Source organism: Pelodiscus sinensis, chromosome 11 (genome assembly GCF_049634645.1).
Source record: "Pelodiscus sinensis isolate JC-2024 chromosome 11, ASM4963464v1, whole genome shotgun sequence".
Lineage (NCBI taxonomy): Eukaryota > Metazoa > Chordata > Testudines > Trionychidae > Pelodiscus > Pelodiscus sinensis.
Window position 1 is genome coordinate 45,084,163 of NC_134721.1, and position 21,931 is coordinate 45,106,093.

General features: G+C 58.4%; 1 protein-coding gene across 1 annotated transcript; it reads left to right on the top strand.

The window, feature by feature from the left end:
• The first annotated feature begins 2,239 nt into the window (after positions 1-2,239).
• On the top strand, positions 2,240-12,916 carry TUSC2 (tumor suppressor 2, mitochondrial calcium regulator). Its single transcript, XM_075939522.1, has 3 exons — positions 2,240-2,506; positions 6,708-6,828; positions 9,188-12,916. Exons 1-3 carry the CDS (start codon positions 2,361-2,363, stop codon positions 9,251-9,253), a joined length of 333 nt encoding a protein of 110 aa, XP_075795637.1. The 5' UTR covers positions 2,240-2,360; the 3' UTR covers positions 9,254-12,916.
• Positions 12,917-21,931: the final 9,015 nt, after the last annotated feature.

The following is a 21,931-nucleotide window of genomic DNA, read 5'->3' on the forward strand; positions in this document are numbered from 1 at the left end:
GCGCTGCCACAACCAGCCCCCTCTCGGGGTGGCAGGGGCGCTCGCTCCCCATGCCCCGTCCAGCTCTCCAGCACTGGGCTGGGTGGCACAGGGCTCTCCTCTTCCTCCCATCTGCGCTGCAGTGGGAATGGGGGGCTGGCCAGTGCTGTGTCCCTGGGGGGGGGGGGGGGTGACTTCTCTCGCTCTACCCCAAGCAAAAATATCACAGCTGGTCTGCTGCATGTGTCCTTGTCTGCCCTGCACCCTGGATGGATCCCAACACTCCGGAGCCTGTTTCCTCCACCCCCACTGAGCTCCCAGGATGCTTTGCACTGGTCAGGAGAAACAGGCAAAGCCACCTAAAGGTGCAACCATTGGGATGCCTGCCTGTCAGGCTACAGTGGGCGGGAAGCAAACTGATCCTACCCCTCACCCTGCCCATCTGGACCTCCTGCTCCCCATGCAATTTCCACTTGCTGCCACGTGTCCCCCTCTTACACCAGGCTCAGTGCTGATGTGACCTGAGGGCCAGCTGCCAGTCGGGTTTTCAGTGCCCCACTCCAGGCAATACTCCCTTGCCTTTCCCCCATGCCTGCAGCGAGACAGCAGGGCCCCTGAGTCAGAGCTGAACACCTCTCCCAGGGACCTGCCCTCAGGAAGAAGGCATAAGCCCGTGAAATTGACAGCGGCATGGTGCCACTCGCCTTGCAGGAGCCCAGACCCCTTTAAAAAGGCAAGGCTCATTTCCCCCAGTCCCTGAAGTGCAACCAGCTCTGGTGTGGAGCACGGCAGCTGTTTCAAACGGCCCCAGCAGTGCTCTGCGTCAGTGTAGACCAAGACATAGAGCTGATGCGGGTATCCTCAAGGAGGGAGGGAGGGAGGGAGGGAGGATGGATCTCACTGCGGGGAATTTGCCAGAACGTTGCCCAGTGCGGCCTTTATTCCCCGTGATCTCCACCTTCCATTACTCCGCCTGGCCTGCACCCTACAGCTGGATGGGGTGCAGGAGGAGGCTGCAGTGCAGTCAGCCACGGGAGACCCAGGAGTACTGTGCTGAGGCCTGCAGTTGCGATTCTTCAGCCCATTGGTCAATGGAAGGACTGCCCTTGGGGGGACCAACTGTAGCCCTAGTGGGGGCAGAGTGTGGCTGCGTAATCTGCCTCCTAGGACGCAGCCCCCTACTTCTACCCTTACCACGAGCCCCTTCTGACCCCTGCTGTGCCCGGGACACGACCTGTCCGTGTGGTGCCTGCAGCTGCAGAGGGCTGGGTGGAGTCTACCCGACTGGCAGCCTAGGCTGGCTCTGAGCAGGGCGAGGAGGGCCGATGCTGCTGGGACACCCAGCAGGCAGGGCCAGGGGGAGTCGCTGCTCACAGGCAGCCTGCTACCCAGGCAGGTTTGATGCTGGAGCAGAAGGGGGAGGGAAGCCCTGGCACCACATGGCTGCTTCCCCAGCCTGACTCCTGGCCTGTCCCAGGGAGAGTGGGACTGTGCATGAGGCCTGGGGGGGTGGCTCAATGCCATGGCCAGCCCTGGCGCCAGGTGCCCCCCCCCCACTCCTCCCGCCGGCCAGCAGGCCGGATGCCATCTGCTGGGGCACTAGTACCGAGCAGGCACGATGCGGGGGGGCGACGACTCACGGGCAGGGCCAATGCCCCACTGGGCTGGGAGCCAGGTGTCGGCCTAGTGGCAGGGACCAATGGATGATGCTGGAAGGCAGACGCGGCCCCCGCTGAACTCTGCGCCCCCTCCCCTCCCGGCCAGCCTGCGTCCCCGCAGGCCTGCCTGCCCCTCCCCCCCCCCGCTACCCCCCCTCCCCGCAGGCCAACCTGCCCCTGCCTGCCCCTCCACCCGCTAGCCCTCGCCCCGCAGGCCAACCTGCCCCTGCCAGCCCCTCCCCCTCCCGGCCAGCCCGCCCCCCCGCCGCTAGCCTCTCCCCCCCAACCCGCCCCTGCCTGCCCCTCCCCCTCCCGGCCAGCCCGCCCCCACGCCGCTAGCCCCTCCCCCCCAACCCGCCCCTGCCAGCCAGGCTTCCTCCCGGGGGGGGGGGGGGGACAGGGGCCATGTGCACAGGAGCTTGGGGCTGTGCGCGCCGGGGGACGGAGACGGGCCCCGGGGCCAGAGCCCGCAACCTACGACCAACGCCCCTCGCCACGTGGAGGGGGCGGAGTCTCGCGCGGGAGCCCCGCCCCATGCCACGCTCTCCTCCGCCCCCCGCCGGCTGCCCGATCACGTGAGGCGGGCGCCCCGCCCCTCCCGCGGCACGTGAGGCGGCGCGCGGCCGGAAGTGACGCAGCGGGCCGGGAGGCGCTGGCCGTTGCTGGGCTCCGCCGAGGCGCCGGGCGGCTCCCGCCCCCCCGGGCCATGGTCCCGCCCTGAGCATGGGCGCCAGCGGCTCCAAGGCCCGCGGCCTCTGGCCCTTCGCCTCCCCCGGCCCGGCCGGCGCCGCGGGCCCCGCCGGGGAGCAGGCCCTGGCCCGGGCGCGCGGCCGCTGCAGCGCCACCCCCTTCGTCTTCACGCGCCGCGGGTAGGCCGGGGGCGGGGCGCGGGGGAGCGGCCGCCTCGCGGCTCTGGGCGGCCACGCGCCCTGCGGGGGGCGGGGCGGGCGCGTTGCTCTGCCGGGGCCCCCGGGGGAGTCGGTGGCCGTTAACCGTGGGCGTGTCCACGCGCTCGTGCCCCTTTGTCCCGCCCCCTTTAAACCAAAGCGCGGCTCGCGCGCAGATGGGGCTTGGGGCGGTCGCTCCGGCCCTCGGGCGCAGGAGGGGACTGCCCCGCCCAGCGGTGTGCAGGGGCCCCCAAGAGCCGTGCTTCCTGCCCTCTCCGGTGCCCCGCTTGTAGAGCCGCCAGCGGGCAGCCGCCCCGCTCACCGGGCTTCACACTTGGGGGGCAGGGCGGGTCCTAGCAACGTTTAAACCGCGGCTTCTGTTCGAGCGTTTTGCTGACCGCTCTGTGTAGGGTTGTTTCCTGCCAGTAACCGTGCCAGGCGTTTCACCTCTAGAAGAGCCTCAAGCCTTTTGCCTGGCACTTGTAAGCGAGCTGGACCTGCCAACTGAATTCTGCCTGCTGCTGGTTCTGGTCTGTGGCGCAAAGGGCAGCCACATGTCCGTCTCGCGGTCTTGCAGACAGGGAAGGAAATAAAGGTAGAGCTGCAGCTAATGCCTTTATCTAGGTGACTAGGTTGAAGTGGATTGCCTCCATTGGACTTGTGTGCACCATAAAGCTGTTTCTTTGCCCGTTCTTAGATTATCATATATATTGTAGCCCAATGTCTGTGACTCCATAATGCTGGCTGTTCCCTCTGGGTGGCACTGTTACCTCCTGCCATGGTGCTCGGCTGACTTCTGCACTGCTCAGCCGGGCTGTCACACAGGAGCAAGCAGCTGTTTGGGTTCCACGCTCCCCATGCAGCACAGGGAGCGCGGGGCCCAAAGGGCCGCTTGCTCCTGTGCCACGGCCCGGCTGAGCGGTGCAGAAGTCAGCCGAGCGCCATGGCGGGAGGCAATAGCACCGCCCAGAGGGAACAGCCAGGGGGCAGGGCCTGGACGAGCTTGCATCTCTGATGTCAGGAAAGGGCGCCGGATTCAAAAGGAGGAAAACGGAGCAGGCACAGGACGTGGAGGAGAAAAAGAGAACGAAGGAGGCGGAGGACAGTGAGAGAGACTCAGCAGGAGGAGGAGAAGAGAAAGAGGGAGAGATGGAGAGAGAGGCAGGAGGCGGACAAGAGCTGAGAGAGAGAGAGAGAGAGAGAGGGTGAGGTAGCAGGAGGAAGAGGAGGAGAGAGAGTCCGCTTGCACCTGCACGGTGGCCCGCCTGAGGGGTGCAGAAGTCAGCTGAGCGCCACGGTGGGAGGTGAAGGGGGGCAGGGCGGTGATGTATACACCCAGGGGGCGGGGCCTGGACAAGCATGCATCCGCGACAGACAGAGGAGAGCGGAGAGAGAGTGAGGCAGGAGGAGGAGAAGAGAAAGAGGGGGAGAGAGGCAGAAGGTGGAGGAGAGCTGAGGAGGGGGAGAGAGAGAGAGACACGGAGATCAAGACCGGAGGCTCAGGAGAGAAGACCGACATGGAGGAGAGGCCTGAAAATCCCGTTTTATGACAGGCTAATTGGCTAGTATGATAAATATTGGGCCAAAGTTCTTGACTTTTGTTTTGGGTTAATTTCCTCCTAATTGTCTTTTGGCATTGGGGTACCGACTCTTGTCAGGAGAGTGGCCAGGTGCATCTGAACCAAGCAACATAGCTGACAAGTTGTTGCCTGTGGCTAGCTGAAATTCTCGCTCTCTCTGCCTTGGGTCTAAAGGAAGGTGTCTGGGAACTGGCATTGTCTCAATATCCCTCCTTTGTCTAGCCTAAATCAGTAGCTTGCCCCTCTATCTTCACGCCCACCAGCCAGTTTCAGACCGGGGAGGTGCAGGATTTGCAGTGCGTAGAAACAGCAACCCAAACTTCTGTAGTAGGGCCTTTGTTTATATTAGGGATGTTAAATTTCTGAGAGTCAGCTAATTGAGTAGTTGATGGAATTTCCACTGACTACTCGATTAGTTGATAAGGGGGGCGCTTGCCATCCCACTGGCATCCCAAAGCAGTCCCCACTGGCATGGGTTCCCGTCTGTGCCTCCTCCTTTGAAATGCAGGTGACTCTTGTACACGCCAAAGGGAGAGGAGCAGCAGTGGGACCAGCGCCAGTGGGACTTTCAATCCCCTGCCGTTTCCCTGCTGTCCCTGCCCCCTGCGGAGATGATGCTGGTGGGGGGAACTGACTCTTAAGCCGGCTCCCCCCTTGTTGCCTCTATCAGAGGGGGCGGCGGGAGAGCAACTAGTCGAGTTCCTACTCGATTAGTCGCATACATCCCTAAATTATATGTGGCTTCAGTCCAGAAAGGAGACTGTGCTACTCATCCCACCACTGTTGTGAAGAATTGTGTGGCTGCTTTAGAGGGACCAGTACTCTGGTCATGTTAATGTCATGGATAGTGAACATTGGATGGCGTAGCAGGACTTCTGGCACATGTCAGCTGTATGAATCTTGGCACACTCACTATCCCTGTGTGTGCACGGAGTTGTGGTGTTGACATTTGTTCATATGTGCGGTGTTGGTGCTATTGGGCCAAATTGGTTCAGTCCGGTAGAGAAAGGGCAAAGTGGTAAAACAGATCATAAACGGGGACAAGGGGGAAGTTGATAGCTGAGTTGATTCTGGAAGCTTTTACCACTAGGTGGTGGGTTCCGATAAAGGGATGTAAGCAATTAGCCGAGGCTTGTCAGGTAGATGCGTCACTGCTCCACGAGTCATACCCTCCCCCCTTTTGCTGCTTCTATATCAGAGGCAGCAAGTGGGGTGGGGCAGGAGCTGATGCTGGAGGGAGCAGACTTAAAAGCCAGCTCCCCCAGCACTGACTCCGCAGGATGGCAGGGAAGGCTGAGGCACAGGAGAGAAAGTGGCGTGAGTGGACTCAAGCAGTCCCCGCTTGTGCCGGGTCCAACTGCTGTGCCTCTGCCTTTTAAATGTAGGAAGAGCTCCCAGGGGGGCGCAGGATAACAAGTGTTCTTCCCCCCCCCCCCCCTTGACTGATCAAGTAGTCAATGCAAATTCCATTGTTTACTTGATTAGCCGAGTAATCGATATTTACCATCCCTGTTCTGATCTAGATCTATCAGTAGTGATCCAAGTTGGTTATCACCGGATGATTTTTTGATTCCTGCCGAATAAGCAGTTCCTCTCGCTTTGGTTCCTGGCGAAGTGGTGTTTACATCACAAAACCGGGATCTGTGCGCCTCGGTTAGCTACGCTGCTAGCAAATAAGCCAGGAACGGAATAGATCGGACTGAGTTCTGCTCTTGCCGTAAGAAATCCTGGAATCATCTCGTGCCGTAGGCTAGGAGAGTGCGCTTGAACTGCAAGGTTCCCGCATAGTTCCTGTCCCAGCCTCAGCCAGGCGTGCTCTCTTGTGACTGAAAAGCTAGGTGTGCTTGAGCTGTGCCCATGATCGTCCCATTACAAATGGCCCTGTATCCTTTGTGCTGGCTAGCGCTCCAGCTTGGCAACAGCCTGCGCTTGCTTGTCCAAGAGTGAAATGATTCTGGTGGCGACCCACTGTGGAGTGGTACGGATCCGCCCGTGTGTGAATCAGAGCTGGGAAGTGTGCCTGGCACTGCTCACCACGGCGCCATCACTCTGGCACTAACTGCTCGCAATTGCTTCTGTACAAAACTCGCCCTTGGCGGCACGTGGACAGCCGGCCTCATCCCTGGATGCAGAACGGGCACTGCCTCTCTCCCCTCTCACCCTGGCAGGCCCCTGGAACCAAGGGGAGTGCGATCTCCATGGCTCATGGCCCTTCTCTCTCCACTGAGCGGTACTCTGCAGTCGAGGGCTAGGCAAACACACAGCAGCTGCTGGCCCGTCCATTGAAATCGGAGCAGGGCATGTATTCCATGCCAGCTGTCTGGGTAGCTTTTATGATGTAGATTTCAGTCTTGCTAGGTACAGCACTGAGGCCAACTCCTTGTCACAGCTGCTGCACAGCTGTCCGATGGAAATGGCTGCTAAGCTGACAGGCTCCGTGTCCAGTTTCCCAGTCCCAGGGTGCCCTGCCCTCCAGCGAGAGAGATCAGGACAGCTGATGGCTGCCCGCCGACACCTGCCCTGTTCCCACAGCGTGCCTGTCACTTTGGGTAGGGATCATTGCTGGCCCGTCTCTATGTGCTCCTCTGCTTGTTCCTCTGCAGCTCCATGTATTACGACGAGGACGGGGACCTTGCCCATGAATTCTATGAGGAGACAATTGTCACCAAGAATGGCAGGAAGCGCGCCAAACTGAGAAGGATCCACAAGAACCTGATACCTCAGGTAACATGCTCGGACACACAAGCGGCCTTTCCGGGGACTCGGCCAGTAAAGTAGTGTGCCAGGTCTCCCCCCGGAAGCGCAGTGCAGGGAAGCCTTCCATTGTGCAGGGAAGCCTTTTGCCCAGCTTTCTCCTGCTCAAAGCTCCTGAAGAGGGGGTGTGCTCCACCTCACCCTGCTGTTCAGGCCTCCATGCTCTGCAAGAGAAAGGTTAAGACTGAGTAGAGGCTGCCTGTGTACTGGTCCTGAAAATCCTGCACACGAAGTGCCTGGCTCAACCCATTGTCTCTGGCTGGCGGGGTGGGATGGGAGGAGAGAAATAACTTTTAAATAGCAGTTAAGCATTGTAAACACGAGTTTCCAGGCAGCACACCCCCAGGAAGCTCAGACATTTATGTACCTCCTCGAGCCACTTGATGGCGCCAGCCTGGAACAAACTCCCAACAAAGCATGCTGTGCCTTGCCTTAGTGAACCTGCTTGTGAATACGCTTGTGTCGGGACGCCCCTGCTTTCTGGAGCCAGCCGTCTGACCTTAAAAATCAGCGTTGACGCCTTGCTCTGCGATTAGATTTAACACTAGCCTTGAGAGAAAGGCCCTTCGTTTTTAACCCCTCCAGCCGGGCCCTAGACGTTATCTTGTTGGGAAAAGAACAGTACAACAAACCCCTCTCAAATCAGACAGAGGAATAAATATGGAGGGAGAGGGAAATCCGATCTGGGAAGGGACCAGAGGTTCTACATGTAGCGACTTGTAATTTGACATGTCTTCGTGGGTTTAAAATTGAGATGTGTTGGGGTAGAGCCAAGTTCATCCCACCAAGCTTCTCTCTTCTAGGCCTTGTCACCACCCGGCCACTGTCAAATGAGTTTGGGGGGCTGCAGTCTGTCCAGCTTCTAGCAGACAGCTGTCCATATTGCGCAGTCACTGTTTATTGACGCCGTTGTTGGCTTTCTCAGGAGAGACTGCATGGGCTGTGGGAAACACACTGCCTTTCTGCTCCATGAGGGGGGTTCCTCTAGGACATGGGGTGAGGCACAGAGCTGGGATGCAGTTTGTACTGCCATTGCCGGATTTGTTTTATGGGCAGAGGGCTCCATTCTCCAGGACTCTTGGTCTGGCACCTTTCACGAGCACGAAAAGTAAAATCTGCCCAGCTGCAGCTTTTGGCCTTGACTGATGCAGCAACAAACCCCTTTGGGGCCATGGGAATTCTTATCCATTCCGTGGCTTTTGCATGTGGTTAGGCAGGGCTTGTTTGTTTTGCTAAATACATTTGTTGCGTTCAAACTATGCCCAAGCATCCACGTGAGGTGGTACCACTTTCTAGCCAGTATCTGCCATGTGCCAAACCCATCTGGGCTATTGTGAACCGAGCAAGGCCCATTAATTGGAAGGCCACAGGCAAAGCGTTCCCTCGCTGCTTTGTTTCATGTTGCTCTCCTGCAACAATTGTGGCTGTTCTGCGGAAAATACAGACGTTTTATTAAAGGTAATAAAACTGTCTGCCTCAGTTTGTCATCCTTGTAATAGGCTTTGACCTTCATTAGTGCCTAATAGCTTGGGCTCTTCAGAGGCCTTGCAAACATAAACTAATCATTTCAGTACCCAGAACCTTGATTGCTGTATTGCAGATAGAGAAATGAAAGCACCAAGGGTGATGTAACTTCTCTTCCCATATTCGAAACTCTAGACCACACTCCCAGCCCCTTGCAAGTCTAGTGGGGATCTGTGTGTGAAACTAGAGTGTGAAACCCACAAATGCATAGGCCCGGGAGCCGCTTTGCTTTCTGATCTTTGTCATGGGAGAAGATTCACACCGGGGTGCGTCACATGTGTAAAGCGCAAGAGTGCGGCTTTAGCGAATGCCCTTGCTTGGTACGTTCAGCCTCGCTCCTTGGCCAGAAAGCTTGCTTGCTTGTGCACGTGAGGTCTTTGCTTGTGGGGTTTGTTCTCAGACCAGCGGCCTTTCTTTGCCTGTCACTTAACTGGCTTTGAGTGCTGGGGAATGAAAGGCCCTTTGGGCGGCGGATCAGCTGGAGTGTGGGCAGCGACAGGCTTTCCCCCACTCGTGTGGTGCTGTAGTTCTGACTCAGCATCACAGGATCAGGGCACTTGAATCTGACTCCCAGGGGCTAGTTCTAGTGCGGAGTCAGTCTCCGTTGTCTGCCTGGTGCTTAGCCAGCCAACTGGTCCCTTGAGACGATTTAATGGACTCTTGTCCATTAAGAAGTGGCCTGGAACATAAGCTCCATTGTCCGTCTCCATCTGGAGTGACGGGCAGTACATGGGTCCTTTGTTTGCAGGCCTTTTCTCAGGCCTGTCTCTCCCCTGCCTCACCAGCCTCCTTGCTCTCTCTTCAGGGTATAGTGAAGCTGGAGCACCCTCGCATTCACGTGGATTTCCCCGTTATCATCTGTGAGGTCTGAGCTGCGGCGCCAGTGCACCCTACCTGCCCAGCCGTGCCACACCTGATGCCACCCCCCAAGGCTGCCTTGTGCCCGGAACTGCAGGGGACTATGAGCACAGACACGCCCTCTGGAGCACCCTTGGCCAGGAGGAGATGGGGTGGCGCAAAATCAGCTGCTTACATGGCATAGAATTGGCAAGGGCTCTGCTCACAAGCCAGCCGAGACGCGTGACCTTGCTTAGCAATGTGCTTACTGAGCCTGTCGCCTGAGAGCGGAGATTTAAATCCTTAGGACTCCATGTGAGGTTTGGCTGGGTCGCTGAACTGCCATGGCAGCAGTGTTTGAGGGTTTAAAGGGAGAGCCAGCCTGCGCCTGTTGCTGAACGTAATCCCTGCTTCTCAGGTACCTGCCCCTGGTAATTCACCTCGGGGGGGCGGGGGCAGACCCCTAATGCCCCTGTCCTACAAAGCAGTGATGAATAAAAGGCTAGTGGTGATGTTTATCCTTGGGAGGGGTGGGGTTGGTTGTGCAGTGCTGCCTCCAGGTTGGTCTGGAAATGGTGGGTAAATGAGGCGGTCTGAGGTGGAGCTAACCTTGAGATCCCCACTGAAATGGAGTAGTGCTCCTTGAAGGGAGGAGACCGGATTTCATTGCCTCCGACTCAGTCTCCTCTCTTACACGGCCCCCTCCTGCCCCGCTTTGTTTTGTACTTCCCAGTGATATGGCTCATCTGGTCCCCAGAAGCCTTTCCTGCAGCTCTAGGTACCAGCTGGTGGTTCCCAGCCCTCCGAAAATCCCTTCGCCAGGGATGGTGCAGAGCCAGCTGACCAAACAGTCCGAGCTTTGCAGCCGGAGCCATGGAGGCTGCTGGAAGCAGCTGTAGTGTTCAGAGCTGAGTGACTGGGCTGGCAGCCCATGGGAGCCTGTGCAGCTTTGTGGGTAGGGTTGGCACAGCAAGGCTTACCTTGCCAGGGCCTGCCTTGGCGGGAGCAGGCTGCGCTCTACAGAGCAGCTTTCTTCTGTCTCCTGAACCCCCGGCGCATTGGAGTGTGGCCTCTTGCATTAGCCACAGCGTTTATTTGGGGCTCAGTCCCTCTCAGAACGTGGTTCCGGGTAACTGCCACATGCTGGTCACTCGTGCCCAGGGCAGGCAGCCTGGCTCGCCTGCCCGGCGCTCTGAGCGTGCCAGGCCAGCTTTGATCACTACCACAATCAATTGGCGTCTGCCCCCTCTGGTCTTGGGAATCGCTCTGCAGATACGAAACCTGGGTTCATCCCCTGCTCCCAATCCTCCCTTTCTCCCTGGGGGAGGAGGGGGAGGAAGGTTCTCTTCCCTACCCAACTTGATAAACACATGGCTGATGGGGCAGCCCCTCTGCCAGCTGGCTTCGTGGTGGCAGCATTGACTCTGTGCAGTGATGCATCTGCCACTTCTTCCTTGGCAGGACTGAGCCCTAGCTGGCTGCTCCGGGGTCGGGGCAGAAGTGCCCCTTCCCTACGGGTTACACAGGAACGGGCAGCCTGGTGCGCACAAGCAGGCCATCGAGATCTGTCCGCTTTACCCTTCCCACCTCCCCAGGAACTCTTGTGAAGCTTTAAAACTGGATTGCGCCGTGGCTCCTGCAGCAGTCCTCTCCTTCCCCCTCCCAGAGCATGTCACTTACTTTCGGAGCACTTCAGGCATTTGCTACCTCGATTTTTAATTTAACTGCTGGTACCAAGTGGCTAGCAGGATCCGTGTGTCTGTATTGGATGTGTCCATCCCCCTGCCCTGGGAAGAGTTCTAAGGGCGCTGTGCCACCCTGCTAGGCTTCTGGGAGTTAGCTAGAGCAAGGCAGGCGCTGTCAGACGGGCTTCCCATTGCCCCGCGGCAACCTGTTCCCTGGTCGCGCTCTGTAGCAGTTGGAGTGAAACTACAGCACGGAGGGTCCAGAGGCTCTGGGCCTGCACCCGAGTGGGCACGGAAACGGGTTCCCACAGCTGGAGTCCTTGTTGCAGCTCCTGCAGGGAGCACGTTAGGCTGAACTTTTCCTTCTGGATCAGTGCTGTGCTCTGGCACCTGCTCACAAGAGTCACTGCTCTTTTCAGTTTCTTCCTTGCACCGACCAGTCCCTGGCAGGGGACTTGGGTTCATCTCCCAGATCCTGCAAGCGGCACATTGCCGGTTGCATTACACCGTCTCCAGCAAAGGAGGGGTCACGCTGGGTGAGGCTGTCGCAGCCCAGGGCCCCCGCTTCAATACGGGAAGACTTAGCTCTGAAAAAACTGCCCCCTTGCTGCTGCTTTTTGGGGGGAGGGAGGGTAGGAGACCGCTTGTGCTGGGAGCCCCCCTCTGGCTTCTCTTGCTGGGGGCAAGAGGCTGCAGGGAGCCATTGGCCTCCCCCCAAGAGGAGAGCAGTATTGGTTAGGTCCTGAGTGGGAGGGGGGGGATCTAGCTCAAGGGAAGCAAGGAGAGGTCTGGTCTGGAGGAGCATGCATGTGGGGAGCGAGGGGGCTTCTGGCCCAGGTCGCCTTCCCCCCCCATGTGGCCAAGAGCAGGCACCAGCTCCCATGGGGGGGGTTGTACCAGGGCTGTAGGATGTCCCCTTGTCCTTGGGCTGGACAGGTTTGGGGCAGCAGGCTTAGATCCGTGTGCCGAAGGCCAACCTGGCCTAGGGCAGCATAGTGAGTGCCACTGGGGGGCCGGCCGTGTCGCCAGCCCTTGCTGGGGGAGTGGGCAGGGGTTGCCCACTGCACAGAGGTGCCCGGCCAAGACTGAGAGGCACTGGGCATGTCTGCGCTGCAGTGACACACCGGTGGCGGACTCGGGCTGTTTGTGCAGTGGAGGCGCTCAGGTCCGGGCGCTAGGACCCTGGGAGGTGGGAGGGTCTGAGCCTGCAAGTCTACACCGCAATTAAATAGCCCCGGAGCCCCAGTCAACTGGCTCAGGCCAGCTGCGGTGTCTGATTGCAGAGCAGACATACCACTGTACAGCGAGTAGCGCCTCTGTTTCTCCGCCTGGCCCTAGCAGAGCAGCTGAACCCTCCTGTTCCGTTAGTGGCCACCTGGCTTCTGAATTGGGAGAGGCGGGCAGAGCACCCTTTGCTCAGTGAAGCACCCTGGGTAACCTGTGCCCCTTTTCACTGCCCTCTGGCTGCTCCGAGAACCCCCCTCTCCGCACACAGAGCGATCCCACGGGAACATTCCCCCAAGGAAGGATTCTTTCCACCCTGCTTCTGAGGGAGGCAGCAGACACCCTGACGCTGCCTACCCCTCTTTCTGGGCTGGCTAGCCCACTGGGATTGGAGCGGGGCAGCCAGCCTGTGAGGATTCTAGAATCCCAGCCCAGCTGTTTCCTAGTAGCTCGAGTCTCCTGACCCTCCCCAGACAGGATGAGAGGGACCCTTGGGAGTGGCTGACGGGATATTTAAAATGTGAAGGTGACTGTAAATAGTATCTGTGTCCACTGTATTGTTGGAGCAAGCAAAAAACACTTCGTTTTTTTGTTTTTTTTACGATTTCTTTCTGTGCAACTTTGTGCTGTTAAGTGTGGATGTGTAGAATTGTAGCCACCAACACTACACTTTCAGTTCCTCTAGCCAAGGGGTAGGAGTTTCCGATTCAAACATACAATATTTATGGGTCTCCTTCCTCGGCATTTGTCCGGTTTTGTTAAATTTCAATAAAACTCTTTCTAGATCCCCCAAGTTCCATAGCTGTCTTATTGGGGGAGGGGTTAGTAGCTGGTCTCACTGCCTCTGTGTGTGGTGGACATGTGAGAGCTAACATGGTGCTAACTTGCAGGCTTTCCCCCTGCAGGTGTCATGGCTCATGTAGCAACTGCCGTAGTTCTACTCAGGCCTTGCTTGGCTTTCTTTCCCCTTCCATTGGACTGACACAAGGAAAGTCTCGTCTGAGCTGTGCTCAGACCTAGGGCCCGCTTGAGGGCTACAGAGCTGTCCGCTCACATCCCCCTCAGGATCTGAGCCCACGTCTCTAAAGCGTATTGTGTTGTGGTGGTAAGTAAAAGCCACCCAGCTGTGGTCACAAACAGATTTGTGAATTGAGCAGCTGTCGTGGCTTTGGAATCGGTGATCTCCAGCTGATCGTGCATATTCTCTTTCATCACACCACTGTTTTCAACGGAGGGAAAGAAAGCGGCTGTGCGTAGTTTTGCACTTTTGAGTCCTACAGCCCAGTGACTGCTGAGATCAGATGGTAGTACCTGGACATGCTTGCACGAGCGTTCTTGCTGTAGAAGCCATTCGAATGCCATACGTGGATGCAGTTTGTGGTCCTGAACACATGAAGGACTAGCCCTGGGGGCTTCTGGACTGCTGAGGCTTGGATTATGTGGGGTGGAAGTTTATTTACATCGTGACGGTCTTGGCTGGATCTGGAGGTCCTAAGAGGATAGCAGCGACTCTGCAGATACTGGAGGAGCAAATGGGCAAACCCTTTTTTGATCTGGAAGCGTTAGCTTGCCGGGATTAATGTAGCAAGAATTGCTGATTCGGTGGCCCTGACACCACAGTTTTAGTTGCAACTGGAATTCTGATTCTCGTCAATCTAATCATATTTGGTTTAGTTTATAAGAGCCAAGCAAACATTTTCGGAAGCTGTAAAAACACGTAACCGGAGGCAGTTCCTTTCCCAAGGCACTTCCATCTAGACGAGACAGACACACAGGGTGGAGGGACAGAGTAAAATACACAAGCCATGTGAACAATGTGATATTGGCAAAAGATGTGCTATTCCATGGGGTTTCTTGGGTGGGTTTAGACAGGAGCCTTGATTTGATTCCCGCTTCTGACTTGTGATTGGAACAACCTCTAAGTATAACTTTTATTTTAAATTATAGACTTGGGATAGAAAAAAAATTCCCTAGAGTTTGGAAAGCCCTGGCTAAGTTGCTTGGATGCCAACCACTCAAATTGTCCAAGTCAAGAAGCGTCTCGTGACATTCCTGTGACCTCTCCTCCATAGGCATTGGAAAACCACCAAGTCTTGGACACGTCCATCCGCCTGCACTCACGCTGAGGACAAAATTAGTGTTGGAGCACGTTAGTGTTGGAGACTGATCTGATCTGCAGCAGCTAAGATGCTGTGTGTAAATTTCCATGCAGTTTGATGGGCTTCAGGCAAGCTCTCAATTAGACTTGGAACTTGAATAGCATTTCAGTAAAGGCTATTATACTGTAAGGGACATAACTTTATCATCTGATATTTGTCTGATTAGGAGTAGGTGAAATTCCTGCTTGGGGCAAAGATTTCGGAGTGCGATTTGTGCATTCCCAAGTCAGTATCTTTGTTTTATGCATTCTTTCTGAGATAGGCCATTCTTGTACGAATCAGAGGAAGGTATTAAAGCTTTTAGGCACTTCTGCAAGAAAATTGTGATGGATGGAAAGGGATAGCTCAGGCAGTCAGTGCACCCATTAGAAGGGGAGAGTTAAGATTGTTTGAAAGCAGAATTTGTGTGTTGGGGGAAACCTAGAACACTAGAACTGGAAGGGACCTCGAGAGATCCTCGAGTCCAGTCCCCTGCCCTCACGGCAGGACCCAGCACTGTCTAGACCATCCCTGATAAATGTCTCTCTAACCTGCTCTTCAATATCTCCAGGGATGGACATTCCACAACCTCCCTGGGCAATTTATTCCAGTGTTTCACCACCCTGACAGTTAGGAACTTTTTCCTAATGTCCAACCCAATGACTAGAGAGATCCTCTGAATTATGTAACTGATTTCAGATTTGTCACATTTGGGTTTTGATGTGATAGAATGTCTTGTTACAAAATACACTCAGCAACCTTAACAAAAGTTAACTTTCCCTTAAGGGCTGGTCTCCACTGGGTTTAACTGGGAAAACTTGTGTCTTATCACGTGTTGGGGGGTGTTTTTTGCCACCATGACTGTGCTAATAAAAGCCCTAGTCGCAGTTATGCTGGTATCAATAGTGCCCTGCAAATGCACAGATACCTGCTTTACGGACCACTTTTGTGGATTAGCTGCAGATAAAAATGTTATGTGCACATGACTGGAGGTATAAAAGTGTCTTCTAGTTAGTTCTGCTTCCCAGCCTGGAATAACTTAGGTCAACGTAAGTCGTCTTATGCCACTACGAACGCTTCTATACTAGGCCTATGCGTTTCTGTTGGCCCAGCTGCGTCAAGGCTGGGAAGAGGGGTGTTTCCTGACCAACATCCCTTGTGTTGATGCGGTTCTACCATCAACTCTGCTGCGGAGCAGACATTTCTCTCTTGGGGGTGGTTTTACTATGCTAGCGTGAAGTCCTGTAAGCTCAGCCATCTGAGGAGGGCTTTGCCTGGGTCGTCTGCCGCAGTGCACTCGTGGGTGAGGAACGCCTTCCTGGGGTCGATGTAGCCGGCATGTGTTGCTTTCGCCATGTTGATTCCGGTTAAAATGGAAGATATTTCTAGGGTTTGACAAGCCCTAAAACATTAGCACTTGCTCATGTCTCAGAGCATCCCTGCGGGTTAGAAGATCCATCCAGACGCACCTCTAAGAGAGACAACTCAGCTGACCAGAGGGGGGAACGGTCCAAGAAGTGTATCCACCGCCAGCGTGGAGCTGTTCCCGGAGGCTGCCTCGCCCGGGTGGCCGCTCTCCTCCCCCCCCCCCCTCCACTGCATGTTGAACATGGTCTTGATTTCTGCGCTGCATCCTGCCTGCTTTCCCACCCCTCCCCTGAACAGCCAAATGGCTTGTAAACGGCTTCCTGCCGCACCACAGCTCTCCTCCATTCCCCTGGTCCCGGGGAGAGAAGGAGCCATTGACAAATGCTCTGAGAGCGACTGACACAGCGAAATCCTGTTCCCAGTCTTGGCTGGGGGACGTGCAAACATCTGGGCAGCAGCAGCAATTGCTGGAAGCAGCTTGTCCTGCCAGCATTTTGTGTTGGGATCTGGCCGGGGAGGGGCACGTGGAAATGGCTTGGAAGCTGCTCCTTGGAATGAGACTAGGTGCAGGAGTTCTGCCGTGGCTTTGCCAGTTCTTCCCAGCTGGTTCTCCCGTGTGGCCGAAGGCTGCTCTCCCAGCGGCCACTCCGTCCTGTCCCCTACGACCTCTGCTGCTTCCTGTGACCCCAGTCCCTGCCGGTGCATGAGTGAGGAGGCAGCTCGAGGCTCACTTTTGAGCGGACGTGGCTCTTGATCACGGAGGATTTCCGGCACTGCTGCCGTCGGCAAACCGAGCAGCCGTGTCCAGGCCTGGCTGTCGGGCAGCCTGAGCGGGGGGAGGAAAATGCTACCCGTGTGCCGAGATTCTTTGGCTAGTCAGGCCCGGGAGACTTCTGGCACCAGTGGAACTGAAGCCCAGCCCCAGGGGTGAAGCCCTGCCGCAGAGTGAGACTGAAGGGCCCTGCTGACTGGAGGGCCGTCAGCGATGGCAGCACGCTGGGCCCTGGCCAGCAGCCTTGGGGACGTGACAAGAGCCAGGCTCCGGCCTGTGGGCGGGGGAAGGCTGTGAAAGGAGCCTGCGAGCCGGGAGGAGGAACGTCCAGGCGAGGGCGCGGCTCTTCCCAGGGGAGTTGGTGCTGCAGGCGGACACGGGGCTCAGCGCTGGAGATCCTCGTGCCCGCCTGAGGAAGTAATCAGGTGGTTCTGACCCAGCTGCTACTGAGGCACCTGGGAAGGCTCTGGGGTTCACAGGGAGCTGGGTTAGACTCCATGCCAGCAGCTGGGGCAAGTGGGAATGGGCTCTGATCATGGAGGCGGCTGGCTTCGGGGCCCAGCAGGCTGGCTCTCTTGTTCCACTACAGAGCAGTCTTGTTCTGGCTGGGAAATGGAGGTGTCTTACAGTAGCCCCAAGTGAGAGAGTGGGAGCCCATGGTGCTAGGGCCACCCTGCCCCGAGGAGCTGGGATTTCAACAGACAGTGGTTCAAGCTTCCGCTTTCCCACATGTCCTGTGCGACTGACTCTCCGGCGCAGACAGCCCCAAGCTCAACGCAGCCCGGCCTCCGGCCACTAACGCCCTGCACTTGGAGCTGGGAGCTGGGACCTGGAAGGGGCCCGTCCTGCCCGTCCTCCAGCCCTCAGCGACCTCTCCTTTCACAGCCTCCCCCAGCCCGGGCCGTGCCCCCATGTCATGGGCACCCCCAGGCGTGGCTCCCATGGGTCTTGTGCTAGCGGCCGTGCCCGTGGCTGCCCAGGCGAGGGCGGCAGCCCGCTGCGAGTGGGCCATGCGGCAGCGTGTGCTGCCGGGCTGCATTGAGGGTCAAGGTGGAAGTGATCCGGCCTGCGGCTGGGACTGTGTCCCAGCCCCTGGGGAGGCGCGATCGCCGGGCTTTGTGGCCGGCTCAGACAAAGAGCCATTTGTTTCACTTCTGCTGCCTTCGGTGTTGCTTTGCCGGCTGGGGAGAGCGCATCTCGCTGGAGCAGCCTTAGGCTGGAGCCGTGTCTCCCCTGGGGCAGAGCGAGCCCTCGCAGCTGCTAGCTGCGTCCCCACTGTCCCAGGAGCGGAGCTCGGAGCCAGGCGTCTGGCCCCGCGTCCCTCATGAAGGGAGGTGGCGGGGTCTTTGCGTCTCCCCTGGGGCTGCAGGGAGCTGAAGATCAGAGCCAGGGTGCCATGGGCCTGGCTCGTGGGTGTCTCCCTTTCCGGACGCAGGGGGCTGAGCTGCTGCTGACGGCAGGTGGCGTTGAGGGGTGGGCAGGGGAGGAATCCGTCTGCAGGCGTCTCCCCCTGAGCGCTCCCCTCCCCCCAAGCACCTTTGAGCTCCACTTCCCCTGAGGCCTGTGTGTGAATTTCAGGCTTGGGAAGCCGGTGTGTGCGGGCAGCCCCGGCTGGGGCGAGGGGGGTGGGGGAGAAGGTCTGCCCTGCAGTCAGCCCCCAGGGCACCGAGTGGCAGAGCTTGGATCCGCTGTTGGGGCTGCGGCCTGGCCCGCTGTACCCCCGCTTGTGGTGTCTTGCAGCCCGGGGGTCTCCACAGCCATTGCATAGCCCCAAGCCAGCTGCCCAAGGCAGTGTGCAGGTTCCCTCCGCCCCCCGTGGCTCCAGATGCCTCCGCTGGGCCTCCCTCCCTGGCTTTCCCGAATGCCTAGGACGTGGCTGTCCCCTCCCTGGGCCTGGGTTATTGCATCCCATTGAGCCCCTGTCAAGGCCCAGCCCTGGCGGTGGGCGAGGGCCATTGGCAGCAGTGTGCCCATTCAGCGGGGGCGTGGAGCTGGATCAGAGCTGGGCCCTGGGCCCCTCGCCCGCAGGACAGGGAGCGCTGCCTTGTTCTTGGGGCAGCGCCTAGCGCGGGGAGGCCTGGGCTGTGGGACTCCTGTAGCTCACCAGGCCCCGGCCCAAGCGGCACTGGGGGCCTTTGGCTTCTTGCTGGCTGTGAGGGAAGTCTGGGCACTCAACTGTTGCAACTTCCCCCCCCCAAAACACACACACGCTGCCTCCACTCCTGGCAGGCCTTGGCACGTGCCCTGCCGGCTGTCCCCGTGCAGCGGGGAGGGGGTTATGCCAGCCGAGTGCGGCCGAAGCAGTAGGACCAGTGGGGGGGTGGCGTAGCAAAGAGCTGGGGGACCCCAGCACGGAGACTGGCCCCCTGATCAGGTGCCCTGTTTGTGGGGCCTGTCCCAAGCAGCCTGCGTGTTGGAGAGAGCAATGCCAGTGATCCGCCTCCCCTGGGTTTGGGCCGGTCCCCCTGGGATTTCTCAGCCAGTGTGGAGGCTCATGGGGTGAGATCAGTTGCCTTCCTGGGCTGCAGGGCCATCTGCGGTCAGGCTGCCCCCGCTGCTGAGCCTGGCCGGCTCTGGACCGGAAGCGCTGGCTCTTGCTGGCTGCGGTGCAGGAGGCGGTGCCGTTATGCCGGGGTGCTACGCTGCTGGCGGCTCTGGCTGGGATGTGGCCGGAAGGGCCCCTGCCTGGGTGGGGTCAGCCTAGTGACTGTGAGTGCTTCCTGGTCTTTCCTGGCTCCATTCCCCGATGCAGAGGGGCTGCCATGTTCCTCCCCAGAGGTGGCTGCATGGCCCAGGTTGGCACCATCCCTGTGGCCTGCAGTTGGCCTGCTGTGTATCCTGGGTGTGCTCAGGAGCGGGGGCCCATTAGCAATGTTGGGTGCTCGTGCATGTGAACTGGGTGCTTAGTCTCCATCCCAAACCACGGGCCACACCCACGGGGGCAGAGAGGCAGCAGCTCTGTCTCACCGTCCTTCCGTGGCTCTTCCTAGGGGAGGCTGGTGGTGTTCTGCACGCACACATGGGGCCTCCTCACACCCCGGGGGGGGAGATAGCCCCCCTCGGCTGGGGAAACCGAGGCACAGACACAGCAAGGGTCTTGCCCAGGGTCACACAGCCAAGCAGGGGCAGAGCCAGGGCTGCACCAGAAATCTGACTCTGAGGAGTGCTTATCCCTGCTCCCGAGTCACCTCATCCGCACAACCCCCGGTGCTGTGTGGCCCAGGCCTTTCCAAGCTAGCATCAGCGACAGCCCCGTGTCTCAGTCCCAGAGAAACCGGCTGAATTTGGCACGAGGCCCTTCCCTCCCACTGCGCCTGCTCCCTCGGCTGCCCATACGGGAGGGGGGAGGCTGCCCATTATCAGCGCGGCCAAGCTGGGGAGAGGACGAGCTGTGCAAGGACTCGCTGCTCCGGCGCGGCTGATAAGCTCTGGGCCAGGAAGGCTGTTCCGGGCCGTTGGTTTGACGGGAAGCAGCCCGGGAGCGGCCGGCTGAGGAGCTGATCCTTGAGAGACGTATACTCAGCGTCAGCTCCCTGGGAGATGGGGGGAGGCCGGGCGGGGCGGTCACGTGTGGTGTGAACCGAGAACCGGCCCGTAGATCACAGGGGATGGGGGGAGGCCGGGCGTGGCAATCTCACACGGCGCGTGAAGAAAATTGTGGCTGTCAGTGGCCAGCCAATGGGGTGGGGAGCCAGTGCGCGGGGGGAGGGCAGAGCATGAAGCCCCATGGCCCCTTACCCTGGAGTGGGGCCTGCTGCTGGCCACGTCTGGGGTGCAGTGAGGTCCGAGGGCCCAGGTGGGGAGGATGCTGCCTTAGTCTCCAGGTCCCTCTACAGCAAAGCGCCCCAGGCCTGGGCCTGAAACCCCGCGTCTGGTCAGTAACTGGTGGAGGCTGCAGGGTCCCCTGTTCCCTGGCGAGAGGATTCTGCTGCCTTGACAGTCTCGCCGCCAGCGCGCGTGGCCTGAGATTCAGCCTTGTTTCCTTTCCTTGGCAGCCTGCTCGCTGCTCCGGCCAGAGCGCTTCCTCTGCCCCCCGGCACGCCCTGCCCGCGCTTGGTGGCATCGCCTGCCTTGCAGGGGTCAGCCAAGCCCTAACCCTTCTTTGCCTCCTGCCTCTAACATCGGCCTCCCAAGCCCGGGGGTCTCACCCTTCCGGCTGCGTTCTGGCCAGGCCGTGTCCAGGACCAGTTTAAATGCCCCCAACATAAGAACTGCCAGATGGGCTCAGACCAAAGGTCCCTCCAGCCCAGTGTCCTGTCTGCCCACAGTGGCCAGCCCCAGGTGCCCCAGAAGTAGGGAACACAACAGGTAAACATTACATGATCCCTCTCCTGTCTCCCACCTCCAGCGAAACAGAGGCCAGGGTCGCCATTGATGGACCTAACCTCTGTGAATCTATCTAGCTCTTTTTTGAACCCTGTTAAAGGTCTGGCCTTCACTGCATCCTCTGGCAAGGAGTTCCACAGGTTGACTGTGCGCTGAGTGAAGAAAAACTTCCTTTGGTTTGTTTGAAACCTGCTGCCCATTCATTTCATTTGGTGACCCCTAGTTCTTATGTTACGGGAGTAAGTCAATAACTTTTCCTTATTCACTTTTTCCACACCCGTCATGATTTTATACACCTCTCTCTTATCCCCCTAGTCTCCTCTTTTCCAAGAGGAAAAGTCCAAGTGTTTTAATCTCTCATCATACGGGACCCGTCCCAAACCCCTCATCAAGCAATGAAAGGGGAAAAGCCACCTTTTCACCGGCCACCTGGTCCTACATCACCTGCTGGCTTGCCAGGCTAAATTCTCCAGATTAGTGACCCAGCAAGAGCTCACCAGCTGGACCCCCAGGGGACCATCAGCTGCCGCCTGCTCCCTTAGAGGGGAGAGCCCCCTCGAGGGGGGCAGCTGGAGGCTGTCTCCTGCTGTAAGTATCTACCCAGGCCCCCATCAGTCACTGTGCTGCCTTTCCCCCAGGGGCAGGCAGAGGCAGAGCTCAGTTTCTCTGAGGCGGTCCCATTGGGCTACCAGGGAAGGACAGCCAGCCCTGTTCTCCTGAGCACCGTAAGAACAAGCAGCATCCGGAAGTTTCCTGGAGCGGAAAGCCCCCTTCCCCCGTCTGCATCTCCAGTGTTCCTGGGGCCCGAAGAGCTCTGCCCCTCTCTTCCCTCTCCAGGCCACTCAGGACTGCTCCTGGCCCTGCTGCAGCTTGCCAAACCACCCTCACCCTTCTATTTGCACTTAGGGAGCCCTTCGGCCCCTGTGGCTTAGCTTCTGAGCAGGCCTTGGGCGGTGGCTTAGAGCCCGTTAAGCTGCCTCGCTATCTAAGAGGGCTTAATTGCTCCTCCCACTTCACCCTGAAAGAAGGATTCCCATCCCCCGCCATCCCACAATGGGGCTTTAGCGCGATCGCTAGGCCGAAGATGCACGTGACGCGGGTTCTTTCGCAAAACAGCCCAAGGAGGAGGCAGCCCTGGCCGGAGTCGGGGCTACTCTCCAGGGGAAATGGGGTGCCCTTGTGTGTCCGTAATGACCGGG

Coding starts and splice junctions, on each gene's coding strand:
- TUSC2 (XM_075939522.1), top strand. CDS start 2,361: ATGGGCGCCAGCGGCTCCAAGGCCCGCGGCCTCTGGCCCTTCGCCTCC. Junction 2,507..6,707: donor TTCGTCTTCACGCGCCGCGG/GTAGGCCGGGGG, acceptor GTTCCTCTGCAG/CTCCATGTATTACGACGAGG. Junction 6,829..9,187: donor ACAAGAACCTGATACCTCAG/GTAACATGCTCG, acceptor CTCTCTCTTCAG/GGTATAGTGAAGCTGGAGCA.